The following is a 25,371-nucleotide window of genomic DNA, read 5'->3' on the forward strand; positions in this document are numbered from 1 at the left end:
TTCTATGAATGGTCTATTTTGTCCCTTAATTTATACAGATTCTCAGTGATGTCCTTTGTCACACCCACTGCTGTCCTTGATAAGAAAACAAAGAAGCTAGTCTTAGTTTCAAATTCTGAACTAAATAATATGATCAAGACTACCCATTCAATATGATAGGTATGTGTAGACTTACAAATTCTAGTTTATCTTCTGTCATTACAGACAGGGATAAGCAAAGATTTAATGTTGAGGGGTGATGGAGGCATAAAACTAGTATTGCTTATCAACGTGCCCATCTGTTCATGGAGAATACCTTTAACCAAAGTACATGCTTAAAGCCAATGACAAATATTTTGAGGAAAAAAAGAAGTAATTATATTAATCATAATGAAGATTGTAATATAAATGGTTCAACTTTATCTTTTAACTAAAAGCTACATGTAGCTTTTAAAGACACTGCAGAAAGTGTGCAAATACCCTGTGGTAACCAGGAGGCCCTATTCATGCTGCAATTGAGGCTGAACACTGAAATCTTACTCTAGTAATATGAAAATATAATAAATTAGCCATGGAGAGTGCCATCATTTAGGATATGGGTATCTTAAGTAAATGAGTCCCACCATACACAGATATGAAATCTGCAAACAAAAGCCATTGCATCTTGAACTTCTGAGAAGCACCTTACAGAACAGACACATTTAAGGACACATAGCCTCTTTGAGGCTATGTGTGCAACATTAAAATGGCCTTTTCATCATGAGGATTAAGTTAATTATGTGCCTTGAACACATTTACTTCAGTGTCCACCTGCCACAGACCAGTATAGCAGCTCTAGATAGTTAAGAGCACAGAAGAAACAGAAAGATAAGGCCGAAAAATACTATTTTGATGATAACGCATACTAAAATAAAAGGAAATACACTAACAATGACTGTTTTTTGAGCAATATTGTAAGAAGAAGGAAGGACTGAAGGTACACAACAGGACCCCCCATACTTTGCACCATGACTACAATATATACAAAAAACTGATTACTTACAGCACTGGAAAAAATAAATCACAAAATGATTTTCTAAAATTTACTTTTTCATTGTAAACTGCTGCGGTATGAAACACTACAAACTTACTAAAATACAAAATCATACTAAAGAGACATCCTGGGGAAAATTGTCCTTCATGTGGTTTTACACACAGCTGTCTGTTGGTTAGTGCCTTGCTTCTTGCTGAACACTATGCAGAAGGACAATATCCCATATCAAACAGAGTAGTCTTTTGTGGTGAACAGCACTATACCATGAATTACTTCATAGGTGCAATCCAAGTATGTCTTTTTAATACAAACTAAGGTGTACACATTTACCAAAACAGTAAACAGCAGTACACATAGCCCCAGGAGTGAGCCTCAAAGAGCCAGACAACTTTAAAATGATGTTTTATTTGAACGTCATGAGGGCTGAGTGTCCTATCCTGGCAATACTGGGCAGAGAGAGGAACTAACCTGTACACAACAGAAAAAAATAAATTACACACTCTTATAGACACTAACCGAAAAATCTCTGGCCAATTTAGTGTAACCAAACAACTTAATGCATAGGTTTTTCAAAGGGAAAATTTGAGCAATCACATTAAAGTCCATGCAAACACAGGGAGAAAGGTCACCCTTCATATAGACTGTCACCCATCTGAGATTTAAACATAATTTTCTGGAGCTGAAAAGCAGCAGCATTAACCACCACCATGTTGTCCAATACATTTACAAATAGAGAGAAGTAATAATATATTCATAGAACATTTCCAGAGCTAACCATGAGCCCAAAGTAGGAATCAAGACACTACAAGGTACAAAAATTATCCAGTACCTTGAAAATGATTTGTGTGTTATAATGCTTTAAGAACCTGTATTTTAAAGTTACACTTAACATACTTTTTAACCACTTGATATCAATAAGGCAATGAAACTTTCCAAGAAAAATTAAACAGAATCTTTGAATTTGCACAGTATTCACTCCATGAAAACTTTGGGGTAGGTTGTATTTACGAAGAAGATGGTGATGAAAAGTGCATGACTAAATTAGTAGTAAGTAGTGACAGGATTCTGGGGCAGCAGTTCCCTACAAGCTTTTCAGTTACATAGTAAATGACATACTGTAGAACACATGAAAAAATTAAGAGGAAGTGAATTCAAGACAAATCCAGGAAGCACATCTTCACTCAAAAGGTTGTCAGACTATCTGAAAAACTTACAAACTCATGTGACTGATGTGAAAACCTTGAGAGCTATTAGAAACATATCTGGATGAGTTATTGGGACAACTTAATTACTGGTTAAACCTACAAACCATAACAAATGTATTCAATATCCATGAAACATTTAACAAGGCAGAAATCTCATGAAATGTAAGAGCATACACAATGTGACAGTTGAGCCACAATTTAGATTAAGACCATTTTTTAAATTCCAGTGAAAAATGAAGGCATTATTGCATTATGGTATTACAGTACCAGGCACATATTTCTCACAGACAGAACATATAATATTAGAAATTTCTAAAAGGCAAAGAAACCATTCAGTCCATCAGACTTGTTTGGCTAGGCAATTCAGAGAATTCCGAAAGCTGCCAGGGTCTGTTCTTCAACTGCATGACTTGGTACACTATTTCACTATTTTGAATTTGAAGAACTACTTTCTGCTTTCCATTTTCAATTCACTTCATCATTCATTATACTGGTATCTTCTAATGATTCATCCATCCATCCATTTTCCAACCCGCTGAATCCGAACACATGGTCACGGGGGTCTGCTGGAGCCAATCCCAGCCAACACAGGGCACAAGGCAGGAACCAATCCCGGGCAGGGTGCCAACCCACCGCAGGACACACACAAACACATCCACACACTAAGCACACACTAGGGCCAAGTTAGAATCGCCAATCCACCTAACCTGCATGTCTTTGGACTGTGGAAGGAAACCGGAACACCCGGAGGAAACCCACGCAGACACAGGGAGAACATACAAACTCCACGCAGGGAGGACCCGGGAAGCGAACCCAGGTCCCCAGGTCTCCCAACTGCGAGGCAGCAGCGCTACCCACTGCACCACTGTGCCGTCTCTAATGATTCACTGTTAAATAAAACTACACTGCAGCTGGCAACCGCTTTCATTTTGGCTGGTACTGTATTTTTTCAACATGTAGTATTTATATAGATAAATAAAGCCTAAGACCTAAATATGATTATTTTTATGTCCTCTGTACTTCTAGTAATGTCTTTCACACTTTACTCTAGTCTCATTTACAAGTAATGAATTTAAAATATGGATGGCATAATAACAAAAAAAGTGCCACTGCCTTCCCTTTGCTTGTAATCAGAGCTGTAAGTTTTAATATTCTGACAGTTATGATATTCTAAAAACATGCTGCCTAAGTGCATTTGTGTTTGTACTTTGAATTGGCATCCCATCCAAGCTTGCCTTGTCTTAAATCTGTAAGCTCTGCCACTGAGTCACATTACTCATAATGAAGCAATTTTAGCTAGTAACTAATGGATATACCCAACCAATCCAATATAGAAAATCACTGATCATCATCCATTAATTTTTCATTGATTACACAGTTAACCTGAAATATAGGCTGAGCTGAAAAGCTAGAGAAAGTGACGCACAATAAAGTAATAAAACCTGTCCAATACTGGGGCCAGCTCTCTTCAAGAAAGTCTTTAATTTTTAATGAGCTATGTCATTCTAGGAACAATGGGAAAAAATACAAAATGAATGAATGAATGTTTTGATACTTTTGTACACTTCTTTAGCTGGTGGGATTTGCAGTTGGCCATGACAAAGAATAATGAGGAGTAATAATTAAAATTTTCTCAGGTAATTAAGTTATTTCTGGATATTTTCTCAACTAACCGCTGATGGTTGGTCATGCAGGATACTATTGGCATATACAGGAAATTAATGAAGGAAAGACTTTAAAGTGTGGATCAGATTTTTAAATGCCTCTAGAAAACAGGATAAATAAAGAAGCCAGTTCTTGCGTTCTTATATAGTACATCAGAATGAACAAAGTAAGTAAAACAGAAATTGATTAATGCTGCATTATAAATTAGATACATTAATAAACATGTTTTCTCCACAGCCCTGCTAATTAGCAAAACAGAGTTTCAAAATGATCAAAGCCAAATTGGCAGAACTTAACATAAATTCACTTCTATGGTATTTTACCTGAGCATAAGACAATGAATTATGTTTCAGTTGTGTGTAATTTTCACTAATTTTGTATTTCAAAAGAGATCAAATACACAGAGAATTCTAGGAAAAAAATGTGTTCCATAGAATGGAACATAAGAAAAGATTACAAAATGGGTGGGTTTTCAGTTCATTACCGTGTACCTAACACTTTAAAGGAGTATTTGCTGGAGCCAGTGCAAACTTGAGTGTTGAATACATAACAAAAAATGTGATAATATGAAGCTCTAACTTGACAGAGTCGAAGAGATCCCTTGGGTCAGAAAAAAAACACAAATGATGTGTAGCAGCCAGGCCAAGCATGGACTATGTAGAGATGATTGTTCATGCATCAATGGCAAATGAATTGTATATAAACAAAGAACATGTAATTGAAGTTGTTTGCTACACACAGAACTTCAGCTACAAAGGAAATAAGGCATCAATAAATCCCATTTGGTACCTGGGCACACACAAATACAGACACTCACACACAGTGGCAATAAAAAAACTTATCAGTTGACTCACTATTGGTCTTTGGACCACCTAGGTCCCAAGATGAAGCTTCTGACATGAAAGTTACACAAAAGAGTATCTAAAATTCCTGTCTTACAGATTCAAATCAGGGTTCAACTGTTGTAGAGCAGTTTATTTAACTTCATTTGGTGTTTAATGTTTTTGATATTCAAATCTATCAAATATTATTTCATGAGCTTTTTCTGGACCTTTATTCTTTATGTCCCCTTTAAAATATTTGTGAAGTGTTTGAGCATGGGAAAGGCACTCTATAGATATTACTATTTATTATTATTATTACTCTATATTTGTTTCAGACTTTCAGAATAGTGAAATTCCTCTTACGAAGTATAACACTACCATATATTTTTGAATCCAATGTGTACAGTGAGAACACATGTGTAAAATTCAAATTTAATAAAAGTTCAAATGCACTACTCATTTTAAACCCCCTCTAATATGTTCAATTCAAATCACATTTCTTGTGTCTGTCCTTATTAAAAAAAGATTTAGCACATACTGTATAGTATTAATTTAGAATATTTTACATGCCAGTGAGGTTCTTCACTCTGCTATTCATGAGGCATACATTGTATGGTATTGGTAGTGCTGGGCGATATGACCAAAATTCTATATCACGGTATTTTTCAAAATTATACCGGTTTCACGGTATTCAACGGTATTTCTTTCCCATGCATCAGTGGATGTTAACCACATTTTCCACTGCAATTACTGCAGTAGACTGGCTAAGAATAACCTATTCCACTGTCATGAGCATTGTACATTGTACAAAAAAAAACATTTTAATGTGCACACAAGTATTAATACAGGTTTGCATGGCCCCATAAAGTGATAGTTTTCAAGGGGGTGGCACTAATGAAGAGAAGGAATCACATTGTATGACAGTTGCAGTCAAAATATAGAACTTTTTTATTGAACAAATTTTGCAAACAACTTAAACTAAAATTTTGACAACATATTTCAACCATCCAAAGAGGCATTTAGACTTAGTAAAATATCCAGAAGTGCTTGTCAAAAGTTGTATTGCACTGAACATGCCTTAGAAAAGGTATAATTAGTAAATATTTTTTGTAAACCAACTACACTTTCTGTTAATGTTAACAATCTCTGTCCACTGACACGTTAAAGTGACTTTTTAAACAACTTTACCATCATTAAACTGCATAATATTTAACCTAATAATAATAACAATAAAATAAATAATAGTGCAACTTCCAGTAATAATACTATTACTTCAAGAATTCAAAGCCCTGGTGCATTACACAGTATTCACCAAATAAAAATAAAATAAAACAAGTGCAACTTGGTGATGACATCTTTACCAAATGAACCATCATTTAGGCAAATTGCATTAATATGGACTTTGCTTCAAGCTAAGCTATATACATAAAAAATAAAACTGCAACTTGCATTTATAATGCTATTTGTGGTATAGCCCTACGGAATTGTATAAGGGCCATGGTGAAGAAAAAAAATACGGACACAGGGAAGAAAAAAAAAACTACAGTATATGTCGAGAATAGACATGTTGACTTTATTGTCTGCATTTCCACTTTAATCTTGACGCTTATGTCAAGATTAAAGTTGACATTTCCACTTTATTCTCATAGCTTATTTTATAATTAAAGTAGCATGTCGTAAACTAAACTTCATCCTAAAATCAATGTTTAATTTACTAGATTTTCTCGAACCCCGTCATAAGTTAATGTAGCACATTAAAAGCTTTATGTTAAGTGTTCCCCGACCCAGTTGTTAATCACTGCGCGCTTCTTAAACTGACTTCCTCCACACTAAGAGGAGGAGTCGGCAGCGATCGCCACACAGAATACATTCACTTCATGATATTCCTGCTCTCTGAAAATTTAGAATGCTAAGTTATATACTTGATATCATTTTCAGGATGAAATGCATTAAAGCAAGTATTAAACATGCACGGTAGTGTCGGGGTAGTGCTGCTCCCTTGATAAACGTCTTTGTGAAATTAAAACTAGTTATAAAATTAGACCACGGTGTGTTCATAACTTTAAACAAATCTTCGTTATACATGTTTAATTATGCCATCCATTCAGGGTTGTGCCCATCCCAACAAGCATTGTGTGTGAGGCAGGAGCAAATCCTGAACGCCAGCACATCGCAGGGTGAATACGAGCAAAACATACACTAACAAGGTCAATATAGCATAACAAAACCCCACATCCTACATGACTTTGAAAGGAAAATGAAGCACGCCGAGTAAACCCATCAGAAAAACATGTTAATTCAAGGCAGGGTACACCCGAGACCCCCTTGCTGCGAGGCAGCAGTGCAACCTCCACACCACTGTGCCCCCACATGATTAATACATGCTTTAATGCATTTCATCATGAAAATTATATCAAGTATTTATCGTAGCATTCTAAATGTTCAGGGAGCAGGAATATCCATCTATCCATTATCCAACCCTCTATATCCTAACTGCAGGGTCATGGGGGTCTGCTGGAGCCAATCCCAGCCAACATAGGGCGCAAGGCAGGAAACAAACCCCGGGAAGGGCGCCAGCCCACCGCAGGGCACACACACACACACCAAGCACACACTAGGGACAATTTAGAATCGCCAATCCACCTAACCTGCATGTCTTTGGACTGTGGGAGGAAACCGGAGCACCCGGAGGAAACGGATGAGGAATATCATGAAGTGAATGTATTCTGTGCGGCGATCGCTGCCAGCGCCTCCTCACTACAAGAAGAAGTCAGTTTAAGAAGCACATACCGATTTAACATGGCTAGGGGAACGCTTAACACAAAGCATTTAATGTGCTACATAACTTATGACGGGTTTTGAGAAAATCTAGTAAATTAAATATTCATTTTACGATGAAGTTTAGTTTACATGTTCTACTTTAATGACAAATTACGAGATTAAAGTCAACATGTCGACTTTAATCTTGACATAAACGGCGAGAATCAAGTAGAAATGTCGAGAATAAAGTCAACATGTCATCAGACTATTACACAGTATATTTTCCCGTACTGTGTTTAGAAGGTACAAATGATCTGTTTTTCATTCAGCATATGTGATTCACATTTGGGAGCTGTGCACGCCACTACAGGAGGTGACTTTACCCATGGAATCCCATTACACACCAGTGGTTGCAATGTTCTTGTCTCAGAATTTTCACTTCGACTTACAGTACATCATTGACTAAACTGTAGTACAAATTGTTTTTGTGTATTACAGCAATATCTCTCAATTATATTAAAATGTATTAATGTCCTCTACTTCAGATTGACAGACCATTTAGCAAATTGTTCTGTATGTTATGCTACAGAGGTAGAAAAGGACTGGGAGAAGAGACATAGTCACAAACAAATAGTCAGTGAAATAAACTAGTTAAAGCAAAATTCTAAAATTATTCTTACCCTTCTGTAAACTCAAGGCCAGAGAACTCCTGTCTGGAATGTCGGTTGACCTAAACAGATCTGTACAGACCTCATGAGCACTGACAGATGCCTCTTCTTCAAAAGCCTGTAATGCTGAAAACTGGAAACATATAAATAATAAAGTATCAGAACAATTATTGTGTTATTGTGTTGATGTAGAGATGGCTGCTTTTCTCAGTATATAAAGAAAGAAGTATATTAAAATGCTGCCACTTTTGGTTATCAGGTACCTTTGTCTACTTTATCGGCCTCCTTTGCAACTCAGAGCACTATTAATGGTACACTTTGGTCAGTCTTGGCACTACTTGTGGACATGTATGACCTACCAGTTTATCTGTTCTTTGACCACTTTTTTCCTATTCATTCATCTTCTTATTTGAATCCATATTTCAAAGTGCAACAGTGAATTTTTGATTGTTCAATGTACCTTAATGGTCATCCAGTGTCTGTGTCTCGACCAGTGGTATACAATAAGTTGTTTTAAATGAAGTATCACACAACTAAAAGTGTGCAATGGATCATTTAGCCATTAACATTTAGTGTACAAGGAAGGCTGATTTTGAAAATAAAGTTGAACATTTAGACACTGGCTGCCAGGACCATACATTCTCCACTCAGAATTGTAAAAGTAATAAAGAGAAAAAAACTACAGAGGCCTAAAGACACTGCTCATAATTTGTAAAAGTATTTTCTTCACAGTGTAAGAGACAGGGATTATGTAGTTTGAGACCACTTAACAGTGGCTATTCTAGGAACTCACTTAGTCAGGCCTAGACACATAAGTTAGCAGAAAGGTAGGAACAAACCCCGGGCAAGGTGCCAGCCCACAGCAGGGCACACACACCCACACACCAAGCACACACTAGGGACAATTTAGGATCACCAATGCACCTAGCCTGCGTGTCTTTGGACTGTGGGAGGAAACCGGAACACCCAGAGGAAACACACACAGAGAACATTCAAACTCCATGCAGGGAGGACCCGGGAAGCGAACCCAGGTCTCCTTACTGCGAGGCAGAAGGCTACCACTACACCACCGTGGCGCCCTCAAAAATATCATACTCTCCCAAAATGCTTAATTTAAATGTATTTTTGGGATAGTTGTTAATCCCATTGCAGGAAGAATCTGTTTCTGTACATACAAATGGTTACCACAAGTAGTAATGTTTGACGAGTGAGATGATGGGCTTGAAACCACAAGACTTTAGATTTAAATTTCATATTCTTCTAAAATCGTGTCCTTAGCTGGCTTGTGTTGAACTTTAAGACATTAGTAAATAAGCTATTATTCTCTAATTACATATAATTATTTGAAAGTGAATTTCCATATAAATTGAAGATTGTTGAATGAGTTTCACAGAATTATCATATCTCACAAAAATATTTTCTGTACTTGGAGCAAGTATGACTATTAAAAATTGTAATAATCCTGTTATTGCTCTGGATAAAGAAAATAAGAAATATGTAATCTTCTTGCATTTTCAAGCCAGAAAAAGAACCTGCTGCATGAGGAACTGGAATTAAGAGAATACAAGAAGGAAAACTCACAAGATTGTGTGGTTGCATATTAGATTCTGGTACTTAACAATTTTGTGAAGAATCACTTTAGGGAAATACCAAATGTTAATTTCATATGTATATTAATCCTATCATGTTCATTTAAATGAATATACTGCTGTTACTCCAGAACTGCTTACTGTGTATTTAGCATATGTTAAAACAGTCATCTAATCTTTAAATTGTCATAACCAGCCATTATTCAACCCGCTATATCCTAACACAGGGTCATGGGGGTCTGATGGAGCCAATCCAAGCCAGAACAGGGCACAAGGCAGGAACAAATCCCCAGGCAGGGCGCCAGCCCACCGCAGGGCACACACACACACACACACACACACACACACACACACACACACACACACACACACACACACGCACACGCACACACACACACACACACACACCAAGCACACACTAGGGACAATTTAGGATTGCCAATGCACCTAACCAATTGTCATAACAAACCAAACAAATAAACGAATGATTGCTAAGATGTTAAGATGTCTCTGTATCTTGCTTGGTGAATTTGTAAAGGCTACTACAGGTACTACTTCACCACACGACTTGGTTTGCTGCAGATTATCTTGTTCTTTTGTTTGAAGGTAAGTTTTCTTGAACACTCTCCCCCCTTAATTTCCACCTCTGCCCATAACTATGTAATTCAATGCATAACTGAAAGTATTCTGTTGGATCAGTTTAACTGATGCCTTTTGAGAATTCTGTAAACTTCAGTAGGTACCCAAGAGATACATTTCCCTTTGTCACATCAAGACATGCTTCTCAATATGGATCTACCATTCATTGCTCTTTAGTTTTTAAGGTTGTACTCTCTTTTTTCTTATTTGTATTATTTTGACCAGAAATACATTACAGTACCCTAGATGCACTCCCACTTATGAAATCTGAGTATAACAAATATTGATTGACTTTTATGAAATAACATGTTTTGCCTTTTAATTGTTTCTGCACAATGAGCACAAAATAAAAGTACTTTGACAACATAAAGCCACAAAATGGCTTTCATAGGACAGAAAACTCTATTTTTCTACTTTATAATTAATTCACCTTCTTCCTGCATTCAGTAATGTGTATACAATACATCAGAGAGAGACAAACAATTGAAAAATAAAGGTGTGTACAAAAACTCATATGCAATATTTTGTTCATGTTCTCTGAACATAGGTGAAATACACACTAGTTGGACTTTCCGATTCCTCAGAAAGACAGTAAGAATATGGCATTCAATTAAATTACTCCAACACTATGAAGAGGTTTCTAATTAAGGATTTATCTGGACAAATTGCCAATCACAACGGTTCCCCACATCTCAAATGGACAACCACTTCCCAAGGAAAACATGAGATTTGTGAACATTGTTACCTGTTTCTGCAGGTCTGTTTCTTCAGCCAAAAGTGCCTTTGGTTTTACTTCCAGGATAAGGTCTGGTGTAGCATCCAGTAAGCCTTGGACATTTTCATACACAGGACCCTTTTTCCTATCCTGCATCAACCCCACATTGTCATAGATGTGCCTGCTTGAGTTAGAATTGAATCAAGAGTAAAGGTTTCAAAACACAGAGTAACTACAAAAGCAAAATGAATACCAAGAGGCAGCGTGCAACAGCACAATGCCTCCTTTCCATTTGTTTTACTAATAATATTTCTGATTTTTAGTTAACCCTTACTTTTCATATATGTCCTCCATATTTGGCCGTTTCTCCAGTGAGTAGCTGCGGATCAATGGTGGAATATAGGTGTCTTGGGGTTCTGTGAGCGAAGACGCTCTGTGTAGATGAAGATTAGGAGGTTTCAGAGAATATACATTCATTTCTTCTCCTTTATCCTCTTGCAAAATAGCCTGGAAATTATGAATCTTTTCTTCATCTAAGTCCTCTTCCTGTCGTCTAAGAATCCAGGGCTCTCCTGGGAAGCTGTCCGATTTACGATCTGTGTCCTGGATGGCCTTGAGATACAGCTCTGAGTAACTTCTGCACAAAAGCATACAACTATGGGTTATAAACATCCTTTTCAAAACATTTGTTGATTACGTCTTTGAATCATACAACTTTGGCAGAGGCTGTTATCTATACGCTGCATCAGTAGTATTTATGCTAATTTTAAACAGAAGCTACTTATTCATTTAGGGTTAAAGGGGTGTGTACTTCAATCTGCCACAAATGGTTCAAAGCACTGCTTGCATTGCCTGCAAGTTGCAACAGCAGACTTTCCCCTTTAAGCATGACCACAAACATTCAGTAAACATGTGCAATGAAAATGTAAACCTACACAAACATGTGGAGAACAGGCACATGTTACAGAGTCAAGTCCTCTGACTCATCTAAATGCAAAATACCTGTGAACAACAGAACTGTCACACTCCTGTATAACTTATTGTTATTGGTGCAGGTATGTTGTGGAAGGCCACCTGGCATCATTAATTGCACCAAGTTACCATTGGCATCCCATGATGGATCTACGCTGGCTGTAACAGGCAGAGAAAACCAGTGTGGGAAAACTGCAATTGCAATGGGCCAGTAAAAGCCAGGTTGTTGTGAGTACATTTGAAGTAATTCATTCAAAGGCATCAGAAAGAGGTCTGGAAGCCACCTCATGGACCAGGTCCTTTAGAGGCAGTGTAGGACTCTTTAGTGCACTTTGTGTTGCTGACCCCAAATCTTTGTAGACTTGATCCTCAGCACAAAATTATTCCAGGGTATAATTCAGAAGTAATCCCAAATTAGGGTTGACAGGCTGAATTTTACTGGAGTCTTGCAAGCAGAAGAAAGGCTAGACTTGCTGAGTGGCAGAAAAGGGAGAATACTTTCTTGGAACCCCACCACACACAGCCTACAGAGTCTGCATTGGAATGGAAGAAAGAGATTCCAGAAGGTCAACCTTTATAGTAATCTTATCTGACTTTCCTTTATTTGAGTTTTGACTGTAACAGCTCTTTTTTAATTTTACCACATAGGCACATATAATCTGTTAGGCCTCTGAAAAAAAATACAAAGTTATCAGTAAAAGTGTACTTGTACAAACAAGCATACTGCTTTTAGTACCCATGCGTTATAAGACACCACCTGTTAGTCCTGTGCCTTTGTTTGTTCTGCTATTATGTGCTTGTGCAGTGGCTGCATTTATCACTAAACATCTGTATACTCTTGAAAAATGGCTCCAAAAAGAGTAGGAAAAAAGTTAAAGAAATTGAAAATTTAGTGTATTATTTGCATTAGTTTCATGACTAGACTTTGCTACGAGATGAATTCATTGTGCAGGTCAGCCTGTGAGGCAAGGATTCCCTCTTCACAAGAGAGGTTCCCATTAACAACTTTATTAACAGTTTCTTAATTTAGGTAAGTGATGATAGAATTGTTTTTGTCTGTTGGAGAATTCAAGTTCTGATGACTATATAGGTGTTTTAAGAGTATGGGGACACTTGGTTGTGGTTTTTCTAAAGACCTGAAAATACATTATTTTTCCCATTTAAAATAACTGGGCATTATTTTTCAATATTGTTTATTTTCTGATCTATTTTCAGAAAAAAATTAGACACAAAGACAGACACACAGAATATAATACATTCAACCTAAAACCAGTTTGTAAATCTTCCTGGGCTGAAGGAGATAGTGATCTTTTTGGCTAAGATTTAAAACTGTGTTATATTATATCCACATCACAATGTAAAAATTATTTAGGGAGAAGAAAACTGCTTAAGTTTGAATAATCATTGAATAATCAGTATATTTGCATTGGTAAGCAGCACAACTGCACGGTATACTAGTATTGAAAAAGTATCGAAAATGCTAATTTAAAAAACAAAAAAATTAAAAATTAAGTAAAAGCCATTTTTTAAATTTCAGTATCAGAAATAAATGGTAGTGTTCAATAACTTTGTGTGCAGTCATTTATTAGTGCAATTGGAATGTGAAAGGGGAACTGCTCTTAAATTGTTAAATTAAATATATGTACTGTGCCTAGCTAGCTCAAATAACCAAGAGGGAGCCCCCTTGCTGGTCAAACATATATTTATGTAAGTGCCGGCAACTCCTAGGAGCTAAATACTTTATCCTCACCCACCGTTTTCCACTCCTGTTGATGATTTGAGGTGTGCAGTGCAGCAAAGAGACATGAGATTGTACAGCACAGAATGGAGGAGCACATGTTTGCGGGCTGGTAGAATAAAGTAACTGTGAGACTGGGGATGGGAGTATCTGTTATTTACTTCTGAACTGTTTTGGTACTGGTATTGAGAAGTTTTTACATTCATTTATTTCCTAAACCATTACCCAAACAAACAGAGTATTTTCATGAATATCATAGGTGACAGGCACAAAATTTGAAAACTACAAACAGAATTTTCGGATACCCATCAACCTGGATGCATGTTTTTGAACTTAAATCAGAAATACTACACATGATTATGTCCATTTCTGCAATTCATGAGAGACATATAGAAAAAGACAGAAGTAAATGAGAACACAAGAAGCTATAACAGTTAGAAACAGAAACAAGTCAGGAACTGACCTGCGGGGTTTACCATTCTGATCAGGAGGAATAAAAGTGATGTTTACTTTGAGAGCACTACGAAGAAGATCACTTCTCTCCTGTGGACTGAGGCATATAAACGGTTTATCACATATCTTCACAACTCGGGCTCCAACCTTGAGACCTTCTCGGTCTGCATAGCTGAAGCAATCTACATCAGTCACAAAGCCATCTTCATTCAGCCCAAAGCTCAGTTGACCAACACTATTTCGTAGTGTTGTCATTTTCTTGGCCTCACATCCACATGTCACAAACTGCAGACAACGCAAAGAAAACAGTATTATTTAAAATAGTGAAGTTTAAATTCTCTATAAACACTGAAAGATTTTGATATACAAGAAACAAATCTCATATTCACTTTTTGCTTCATTTTAATTCACTTATACTGTTAAGGTTTGGACAAGTTGTCTTGACAGTAAGTAGAAATCAGAGAAGCACTTTATATGGTGTCATTTGAACTGCTGTTTGTTCATCATAAAGAAGTAGTCTAAATAAAATAATTTAAGGACTGAGGATATTAATACATATCACTTCTTACATTATTATGTTGATTTACCAAAAGAAGCAAGCAGAATAACAGCAGGAGCAAGCCATTAAATTAAATGAGATTATATTAACAACATTAATAGTTAAGGTACTGATTGGAAAGAAAACCAACAACCATTGTAGATCCTCAGAAGCTGCATTAAAAGACCTATATTAGTCAGAGGGCCTAATTTTCACTAGTTTAAAAATGGCCAATGTGAGATGTAAAGAAAGAAGTAACACATTGCTAATCTGGTTATCATACTTCCATTCAAATTAAAAAAATTTGTGCTCAAATAGGGACATGCAGTAAAAAATGGTTAGTTTACTTTCATGTCCAGGTTATTTTAAGTTTATTTCAAAATGCTAAAGGAAAACAACTTCTAGGACACTTTAAAACTTGCATAGTGAATGGAAAGAGGTATTTTCTTCATAATGTAATGGACAAGGAAAGACTTACACACTTTGATACTTTTAGTTTAACTTGTCTACACCACATCTAAATATACCAGCAAAGTTAAGCAATGTTTCGCCATACAGAAAACGCATCATTCTGAGCTGTACTACTGAAAATCTAACAATGAGTTACTTTGAGATTGATTGATGTTCAAGTTGAATTAATCAATAGCAGACAGTTCTCTTTTCTTCTGTTACAATATGAGCTGGGCAAATATTTTTGGTAGCAGTGTCTTCTATGTAGGGAATTACAACATTGAAACTAGAATATTGGAGAAAAACTTCATGCATCATGTTACAAAAATTCAGTTAGATGTTTTTCTCTGTGTATGAACACTATTTTCAGGAAAAGAAATATGCATATTTATGCCTATTAAAACCTTATGTATCTGAATGAATAAAGTATACAACTCATCAACTGACTGTCAAGAAATTCTTGTTTTTCACCAACATATCAATCTTAAACCCAGAGGCCCAGAAAAATCTAGCCTCACTAAGAAGATAATTTAATAATGAAAAAATCTGAGAAAACTGTAATGATGTTTTGCATTTCACAGTCAGAAAGGGTAACCTTAATGCCGTTCTACGGCAGTTGCAGAATAACACAGATGGCTGAATTTGGCTTGAGTCCCAAATGTTTCCTTTTTTCGGGGCACTCACATATAAAGCATGAAGGACCTATTTCAACTACTGTCTATGTGCAAGAAATAACTCTGCCTCCCGTAAAGTATTTTTTTTTAAACATGGCATGATGACTCTAAGGAAATTTGTTGAGACAGTTCAATTTTAATTCAGATATCACATGCTGTACAAAGTTTTGAAATTTTCACAAATCTCCCAATGAAAAGCAATGGTGAGTTTGCAATCTTGTCCATCTTAAAATGGAGAAAGTTCTGTACGACTTCAACTACCAATTAGTTTACTGCTTCAGTTTTGACTTCAGAGCAGATTGGTCAAATTTGTACATTTTGTTTTTACTCTTTCCCTCATTTGACAGCCGCTTGGATACCCAATGCAAATGAGTCAGATGCCAGGGAGGGTGCATGTGCAAGCAGCTCACGCAGCAGCACCCTTCTCCTGCTGCTTTAGGTAAGTTATTTAATACATTACAAAAAAAGTAACCTCTCTGGAAACAAATGAAAGAGAAAAGCAATTATGCAAGCATATACAAGACTGAATTGATTGAACAATATTATCTATAGATTATTGTAAGAACCAACGTTATCAACAATGGTGTTTGAACTAATTAATAATATGGGAAAGGTACAGCTGCCCTAACTGATATAAACATAGGACGGGTTTATCGATGGGACTGCATTTGATCTGCAAACTGAAGATCAGATACACTAGGCATGCAACAAAGACCACGCTGCACGCTAATAGCAAGGACAGGGCAGGATAACAGTTTGTGCTGCGCTGATTACTTAGCGGTGTATCGTACACAGATTGACCATGCATTACAGTTTATCCATACTCAAAGAGCTGCTTTTGCTTACATGTATCTCAGGATGGAATTATAATCTTTAAGATTACTGTGACTTTCTATACTCTTGTTGCACAGTAAATCAGTTCCTTTCCAAGTTTCTACTTATTTACATAATTTTAGCAAATTAGTATGTTTTAACCAATAGTAATAGCTAGATGCGGAGCTTATTCAGTTGCTTTTCTTCTTTCATATAATATTGATACTGATGATACTGGTGGTACTAGGCATAACGCATGAACTTCCACAGAACAGCTCATTAATTAATTTCAGAGCACACTCCCAACACATACCAACAATGATGTATACATGGACAGTTTAGAGTTATCAGTTAACCTAAAATGCACAACTTTGACATCTGCTAGGATAACCTAGATGACCAAAAATGTTTTTCTATTCCTCTGTTTAATGATAATAAGGAATTATAAATGGTTAACATCACAATACAAAAAGCTCTAACCTCCAGCCTTTGTACAATTTCCTTGATATCCTCCGCCTGATTCTCTGGCACACACAGGGTTACCAGTTCTCCTCGCTCATAGAAAATATCCAGTGCATGATCCTTTTCATGAATAGTCCATCCAATAACATCCCGGCAAGAGCAGTTGAAGATGACACACCGTGACCGTCGCTCAACTAGCACCACAGATTCAGCAGCAATTCCAAGAAGGCAAGAAACCCATTCTGTGATGTCATCTTCCACCTGTCGAACAGCTTCAACTGCCCACACAAGGGCACCTGCACTATGCATCTCTGCCCCCTTTGTACCCTTCAGCTTCTCTTTCTTTTTCCCCCCTAGTGAAAGAAGGGGGAATTTAGATGAGGAGTCAATGGGGGTAGTAGTGACATAATTATCTGCCAAATCCTTGAGATATTCCTGGCGAGTGCGAGTGGCCATGGCATGGAATTTTTCAGACTTCTCTGCTGCATTTTCTGCATTGATTGCTTTGGCCAGTAGAAAATCACGGAATGCAGATGATTTGGGAAACAAGGCTCCTTTTGGGAATAATGGTCCAAACAGAGGAATGTCCTTCGAGCGTGTTACTGCCACACTGCATGAAACAGAATGGGTGAAACGTAAGTGAGTGACTGGAAAGCAAAGATAATCAATATTCTGGAAAGTGCACACTGCCCCCCTGTTTAATTCAGATTTCCTTTTGAATGATGACACTACTTTGCTTTGATTGCAATTGTTCAGAATGAATAGTATTAGTCTGTCAAGGGGGAAATGAAACACCTCTCTGAACAACTCAGAATTTGCATTTCAATCAGTTAGCTCTTGTGTACATTTTTACATAGTACGCTTTCAAAGGACATACCATCATAAAGAGTTTAAGAAAACACCTACATGCAAGTTCAAATTGCAAAGTAAGAATATGTGATGTATTATTATGAAATGGAATTTATTTCAAGAGATTTGCTACTCTGCATTTGAAAAAGTCTATTTTATTTAATAACATGTCTGCAAAACAATTGCTAAATGAACTGGAGGTTTGCTGTGATCTAAAGCAAATTGTTTGTAGTATATGAAAATAAATAATACTTTCTTTAATAAGTAAAATGTTTATACAGGCAAAATAAGTGCAATTTTAACAACTTTATAAGCACCTTTGTTTTATTAAAAGCTTACATCTAATGTAAAGTATAGGAAAAGCATTTTAACCCTTATTGGACAAACATAGCTAAAGAAAATAAACTTATGAGGCTTCTAAGAAATATACTGTATTGTACTTAAAAAATTAAGTAACAGTATAACAACTTAATTTTTTCTTCAACTTTAAGCAATGACCTGCCTGGCCAGCCATTTCCTGTTTTGTTCATTGGACAAAAAGCAGGAGCAAGCCACAAACACATCTTACTAGGGACACTACTTCACCACTGAGTTTGCTCTAAATTAATAATAATAAAAGATGACTGAATATATAATACAGGGTGTTGAGCTTAAAGTCTTTGAATGCTGCTCTTGTACCTGTAACATGTCTGGCCTGAGTAATAATGGGCTCGAACAATGATGAAGACATGCTGGAAATGGGATCGGATGGCTTTTGGTGTAAAAGGAAGTGCTCCTGGTTCCTGGAAGACGATAGTCACTATGTCATTGCCAATATGTCGTTTTCGCAACAGCTGTTAAAGAGAAAGAGGTATACTGTTAATATCAACAAGAAAGCATGTATCTTTCATTACACTAAATCCACTTCTTAATATCTGATATAAGCATTTAGTTGATATTAAAAGACTTTAAAAAGACTCAGTAAGTACTGAATAATGTGTATGTGGAGAACAAGCATTAGGGGGTTATACGTAGAAAGAATGAATACCAGGGCAATCAGATAGTCCAGTACAACATATAGTTCTGTACAGGGAAACTATTCTGTGATGTCCAAGTTGCCTGCAACTGGCATAACATCTTTGAATCTGGACATGGATAGTCATAATCTGAGATGGACTAGTGCAATGAGGACAGGTTGGTGCACCAAAGTACTTTAATAAAACACATTAGCAGTGTCCAAATAAAGTGGGGTGTAATCTTTCCTTCATTAAATAAATAAATAAATATTCCATAATAAAAATGCTCTTTATGTGGGAGTTAAATAAATAAATAGATCCAATGAAGGTAAAATCAAGATTAAAATAAAGTTAAAATTGGGATGCCTTTTTTCCATTTCCATGTGAACCCCAGTGCCTCTCTCTCACTCCTGCCTTCCCCACTCACCTATTGGGTCTCTGCAGCAGAGCACAGGCACCTGCAAACATGTTCCCCACTCTGGTCCTTATCCTAGCCACCTCAGCTGGTCACCTCTGGGACACTCAAATCTGGTCTCCATTGTTGTGCCACCTTTCTTTGGTCTAGCAGGGCCCTTGAACAACTTGATCACTCACACTCCTTTTCAGTGCTCAGCAGGTACGACCTGCCTGTAGTGCACCATTCCCTTTGCGAGGCCACTAATTGTTCTGTCACCTGTCCATCATACTGGCTCACATTTACAATCTGCTGTCTGCTCTAAATGGTCTCTTCGTGGTTTTACTCCTGTCTCTTCCACAATGTCAATGGAGAAAACCTGAGTTAACTGCACCTGCATATAACAAGCAAAAGGCAAGAGCTTTGCCTCCCCACTGAACAACCCATGGACTCACAGCTTAGAAGCACAGTGTGCCTGTTCCCACAAGCCTAAGCCAGGCCACAATATTTTTATACCTAAAAACACAAACCGCCATAGATGACTAATGAATTTAAACACATACTCAAATATAAGGTGTATTCTTTAAATTCAGAAAAAGGCTAATTTCTCATAGTTTTCATGATATGTATAACACAAATAGTTGCCTATACTGCTAGACAGCACTAAAATTTTCTGCTGTTCATTTTAAGTCATGCTGCACATTTACTATTTTTACAAAAACTTTATATACACATATGCATTTTATATGTTTTACACACATGTGCATGAAATATAAAAATATATTTAGGCAAAGTATATTTATATATATACGTTGCCTGACAATAAATATATTTATAAATATATAGAATTCAAATGTCAACAGAATGTTACCTGTTTAGAGTGGCTGAATAAATGTTCACTTTCTAAGTCCACTTACTATTGGGATCAAAGAAACAACCAAACTCTAGGTGTGCCTCAGAGAATGCCAAACTCTGACTGTCCCATTTGAAAGTCACCAATTAAACTAACTTGCTCAACTCTAGAAAGAATCTGGAGTACCCAGAGAAAATATTCTCTGTCTAATCTACATTTCCTAGGCTTGGATTTAAACCATGGACTCTGGAAATATATCATTGCTAACTCTATTTACATTAATCTGAATACTGAAGGTAAGATATTATTATAATTTAGACTACACACTGGCTTTTGAGCTCATTTTAAGGGTTAAATATGTTAATCGAATAGGTAAACTGTCTGTTGCAGTACCTAAGATAAGGTGCACACTGGAAAAGAAGATGGTAAGGTGGAAAGTCTGTGACATTAAAAAACGTTTTGTTGAACGCTGGTGGGCAGGAGGTCTCTTGTTTCATAAATTCTAAAAATTAACAGAACTTTTCAATCATTATTACTCATTGTCTTATAAGTGTCAGATTAATTCAGTTATAGATATTTTAAAATTTTACTCATTTCATTTGAAATTGTAATGTTTTTACATTTCAGTTTGGTTTTTAATTACTTCTATGATTATGCAGTTTACACAGTGAATATTTAATGAGTAAACATGATTTTCATTATTTTTATGTCTTCAAATTAATACACTATTTCTTTCATTTTGACAAAATATCCATTTGAACTATTTTAATAAGTATGTAATACAGTATATACTGTATCAATACTTGTATTGTTCTCCACTGCACTAGTTTCTACTAAATTATTTTATCCAATGTCACTTGTTGTCTGTAGGATATGTGCACCAGAAGGCAAGATTTTCATTGTGATTTCTCATTACACATAATAATAAACCTTGAACACTTAACACTGAGGGACTTCATAAAAAATGAACTACACAACAAACTATCCATTTATTGTCAGGCAAAGTTTTGTACAGGGTTGTTAGGCCCGTGAATTATTAGGCAGTTAAAGGGTTAGTTTTACTCATTTCGACTTGTGTGTGCAGTTCAAAGCTAGAACCATTTCCTTTCTAAATTGAGGCTGGAAGTCAGCTTTGGTGTTCTTCAAACAAGAGGAAAGGAGGTCATCCATCTTTCGTCTTCTGATCAGAGAGAAAAGCTGAAGACACACAGATGAACAGAGGAAATATCCAAAAGCTCTTTGAAAAGGACAGGTGCCGCAAACTGTAGTTGTCTGGACGTGTGTGGGTGTGTTTTCTGTTTTCAAATGTGATGGATCTCTATCACCCATAGCCCCAAGAGCTGAAATCAACAAGCTTTATTAAGTGTAACTTAGCCATACTTCAGAAAAAGACATCTGTGTAGCTGAGAATATAATTTCTTCTGTATTTTTATCACTCTCTTTCTTTTTCATCCTTCCAGTCTTTTAAAGTGTAATGAATATCCACTATATTCAAAATAATGTATAGTAACTGTTTTAAACAATCACAATGATGCTGGGTCCAGTTTAGCATTTGAAAGGATGGGTATGCCTGCAAAAGTTAAAATGTAGGCCACATTTTTGCATATTTTTCCAAATTACAAGATGAGAAATGCAGAGTTCAGCGTCAGAGTTGTAGCTGCAACATGAGTCTATCTACAGAAAAATTAAGATGCAATTAGGATGCTATTTAAATTAATAAATGTCAGAAAACTAGGGATTGCAAAATATTGTAGGAAGTAATAAAATGAACAGAGAAAGACATACAGTTCTTTCATAACTGAACTCAACAACAATATAGATTAACTCATAAGGAAAAAAGAGTCAATGTGGACACATTATTTTCTGCATCACTCTGCTAAAACAGCGTAAACATGTCTTTTGCAAGGGAAAGATATACATTCTACAGTGCAGAGACAGGAGGTGCGGCATTGTCCATAATGGCATTCACTTTTGTTTTCATTGCCTACTCTGCTTCTACTTCCAGGGGGTCCAGAGTGTGTCCTATAAGTGAGGTAGACCTTTTAATTAGCTTGCTGATTTGGTGGATCTCTCCTGAATTGATGCTATTGGCCCTGTATAGTACAGTGTAGAAAACCACTTTGGCCATTACAGAATTGTAGAACACGTAAAGGATATCACTGACTTTTAAGGAACATAGTCTCTAAGACAAGAGTCTCATTGCCCTTTTTTAAATATATAATTTAAGACTGCAAAGCATGAATACAAAATAAGCTATTTCTTCACATTAAGAAAATGATAAAATAACCAAAAAATGCATATATGTGCTATGGACCCACATCATGAGAAAACAGAGACAACAAATAATATAACGCACAAAACTTGGGCCTTAAATGTAGGGTCCTAATTTTAGCATGGTACGATTTTAGGTCACACTTAGCAGTTGTAAGCCTCTTTAAAACCATACCTACCACTGACATAAACAGCATGTTCCTCTGCTTAATTCAAAATTTTGAAAATATTTTTACATATTTAATATTTTGGAGTTACTGTTTGTACATACAGATTTGTGTCAACAGTAAAGTTTGTTCTAATATATCAGTAACATTACTTGAATTATAGTTGTGCTTGAAAGTTTGTGAACCCTTTAGAATTTTCCATATTTCTGCAAAAATATGACCAAAAACATGATCAGATTTTCACTCAAGTCCTAAAAGTAGGTCAAGAGAAACCAGGTAAACAAATGAGACAAAAATATTATACTTGGTCATTTATTTATTGAGGAAAATGATCAAATATTACATATTTGTGAGTGGCAAAAGTATGTGAACCTCTAGGATTAGCAGTTAGTTTGAAGGTGAAATTCGAGTCAGGTGTTTTCAATCAATGGGATGACAATCAGGTGTGAGTGGGCACCCTGTGTTATTTAAAGAACAGGGATCTATCAAGGTCTGCTCTTCACAACACATGTTTGTGGAAGTGTATCATGGCATGAACAAAGGAGATTTTTGAGGACCTCCGAAAAAGAGTTGTTGATGCTCATCAGGCTGGAAAAGGTTACAAAACCATCTCTAAAGATTGTGTACAAATGGAGGAAATTCAAGACCATTGTTACCCTCCCCAGGAGTGGTCGACCAACAAAGATCACTCCATGAACAAGGCATGTAATAGTCGTCGAGGTCACAAAGGAACCCAGGGTAACTTCTAAGTAACTGCCCTAAAAAAAAACATTGCTGCTCATCTGCAGTTTGCTAAAGATCACATGGACAAACCAGAAGGCTATTGGAAGAATGTTTTATGGACGGATGAGACCAAAATAGAAGTTTTTGGTTTAAATGAAAAGCATTATGTTTGGAGAAAGGAAAACATTGCATTCCAACATAAGAATCTTATCCCATCTGTGAAACATGGTGGTGGTAGTATCATGGTTTGGGCCTGTTTTGCTGCATCTGGGCCAGGACGGCTTGCCTTCATTGATGGAACAATGAATTCTGAATTATATCAGAGAATTCTAAAGGAAAATGTCAGGACATCTGTCCATGAAGTGAATATCAAGAGAAGGTGGGTCATGCAGCAAGACAAAGACCCTAAGCACACCATTCTACCAAAGAATGGTTAAAGAAGAATAAAGTTAATGTTTTGGAATGGCCAAGTCAAAGTCCTGACCTTAATCCAATCTAAATGTTGTGGAAGGACCTGAAGCCAGCAGTTAATGTGAGGAAACCCACCAACATCCCAGAGTTGAAGCTGTTCTGTACGGAGGAATGGGCTAAAATTCCTCCAAGCTGGTGTGCAGGACTGATCAACAGTTACCGGAAACGTTTAGTTGCAGTTATTGCTGCAAAGGGGGGGTCACACCAGATACTGAAAGCAAAGGTTCACATACTTTTGCCACTCACAAATATGTAATATTCGATCATTTTCCTCAATAAATAAATGACCAAGTATAATATTTTTGCCTCATTTGTTTAACTGGTTTCTCTTTATCTACTTTTAGGACTTGAGTGAAAATCTGATGATGTTTTAGGTCATATTTATGCAGAAATATAGAAAATTATAAAGGGTTCACAAACTTTCAAGCACAACTGTATGTGCCATGTCTCCATTTCTTTAAGGGGTTATACAGTACAGAGGTATAATATCATAGGTTGAAACAGACTTCCACTTAAAAAATAAATTTTTAAAAAGCTACTTGTAAGTTAATAAAATTGTAGTGTATTTATAAAAAATACATTTGTATTATACCTTATATACAAATACAGTAAGAAATGGTTATATTACAAGTGCGATCAACCTGCTTATGAAAATAGTTAATTTCAGCCCAAAATAGACTAGCAAACAACTGAATCATTGCATTTTATTACATGTTATGTTTAAGCATGTCTTGAGTATAATGAAAATGGTTAATTAACTGCTTAACTGTATGGACCGAGTGAGTGTGCACTGTGATGCTCACTGGTGCTAAATGGAACAACATGAATTTAGATTTTCTAAGCAATGCTGCAAATTCTCACTGATGTTTAGTAAATAGCAATATGAGTATGTTCTTTGAATCATTTTCTACATGTTAAAACTGTTCAACTGTCATTTTAACTGTAAATCCCAGTATAGTAAAACGTTGTAATTCATACTACAAAGTTATTGAGCAATACCTTTGAAATTTTACAGTATCAGGAAACCACATTAAAATATAAGAAAAACAACAACATAACAACATCCTGACAATGTAATATAGTCTGATTCAAACAGAGAATAAAAGGATATATTGTGCCGGTCACAAACACAATGGCTGATGCCTCACAGATTTACTGTAACATCTAACATCCTGGGTGGAGCCTGCAAGTCTTCCACATGTCTGTGTAGGGTATTTATTAGGTTACCTAGCTCTACTGGATCGTTCTGTAGACTTGCACTGAACCAATGTGCATGTGGGTGAAACTGTGTGAGAGAGAGTGAGCCCTACAATGGTGTACCATCTAAGGCCGCTTCTTATCTTGAGTACAAAGCTGCTGAAATAGGCTCTGGTCTCAGTGATCCTACATTGCAATAAATGAACTTGAGAATATTATGTTACAGTATATATTTTAGTGGGTGGCACAGTTGTGTGGTGGTAGCCCTGCTGAC

General features: G+C 36.3%; 1 protein-coding gene across 5 annotated transcripts in view; it reads right to left on the reverse strand.

Annotated features, from left to right (window-relative positions):
• zmp:0000001168 (signal-induced proliferation-associated 1-like protein 2) overlaps positions 1-25,371 on the reverse strand; it is a 317,833-nt gene that overhangs the window by 26,215 nt on the left and 266,247 nt on the right. For 4 of the 5 annotated variants that reach the window (XM_051933609.1, XM_051933613.1, XM_051933616.1 and 1 more), the window contains 6 exons: positions 18,705-18,859; positions 17,196-17,787; positions 14,251-14,525; positions 11,412-11,714; positions 11,108-11,261; positions 8,147-8,267 (listed from right to left, as the gene is read on the reverse strand). In XM_051933609.1, the coding sequence (XP_051789569.1) occupies positions 8,147-8,267; positions 11,108-11,261; positions 11,412-11,714; positions 14,251-14,525; positions 17,196-17,787; positions 18,705-18,859 (1,600 nt within the window). The remainder of the gene's footprint in view (positions 1-8,146; positions 8,268-11,107; positions 11,262-11,411; positions 11,715-14,250; positions 14,526-17,195; positions 17,788-18,704; positions 18,860-25,371) is intronic. The other variant, XM_051933621.1, reaches the window with a different exon arrangement.

Source organism: Erpetoichthys calabaricus, chromosome 1 (genome assembly GCF_900747795.2).
Source record: "Erpetoichthys calabaricus chromosome 1, fErpCal1.3, whole genome shotgun sequence".
NCBI classification, from domain to species: Eukaryota; Metazoa; Chordata; class Cladistia; order Polypteriformes; family Polypteridae; genus Erpetoichthys; species Erpetoichthys calabaricus.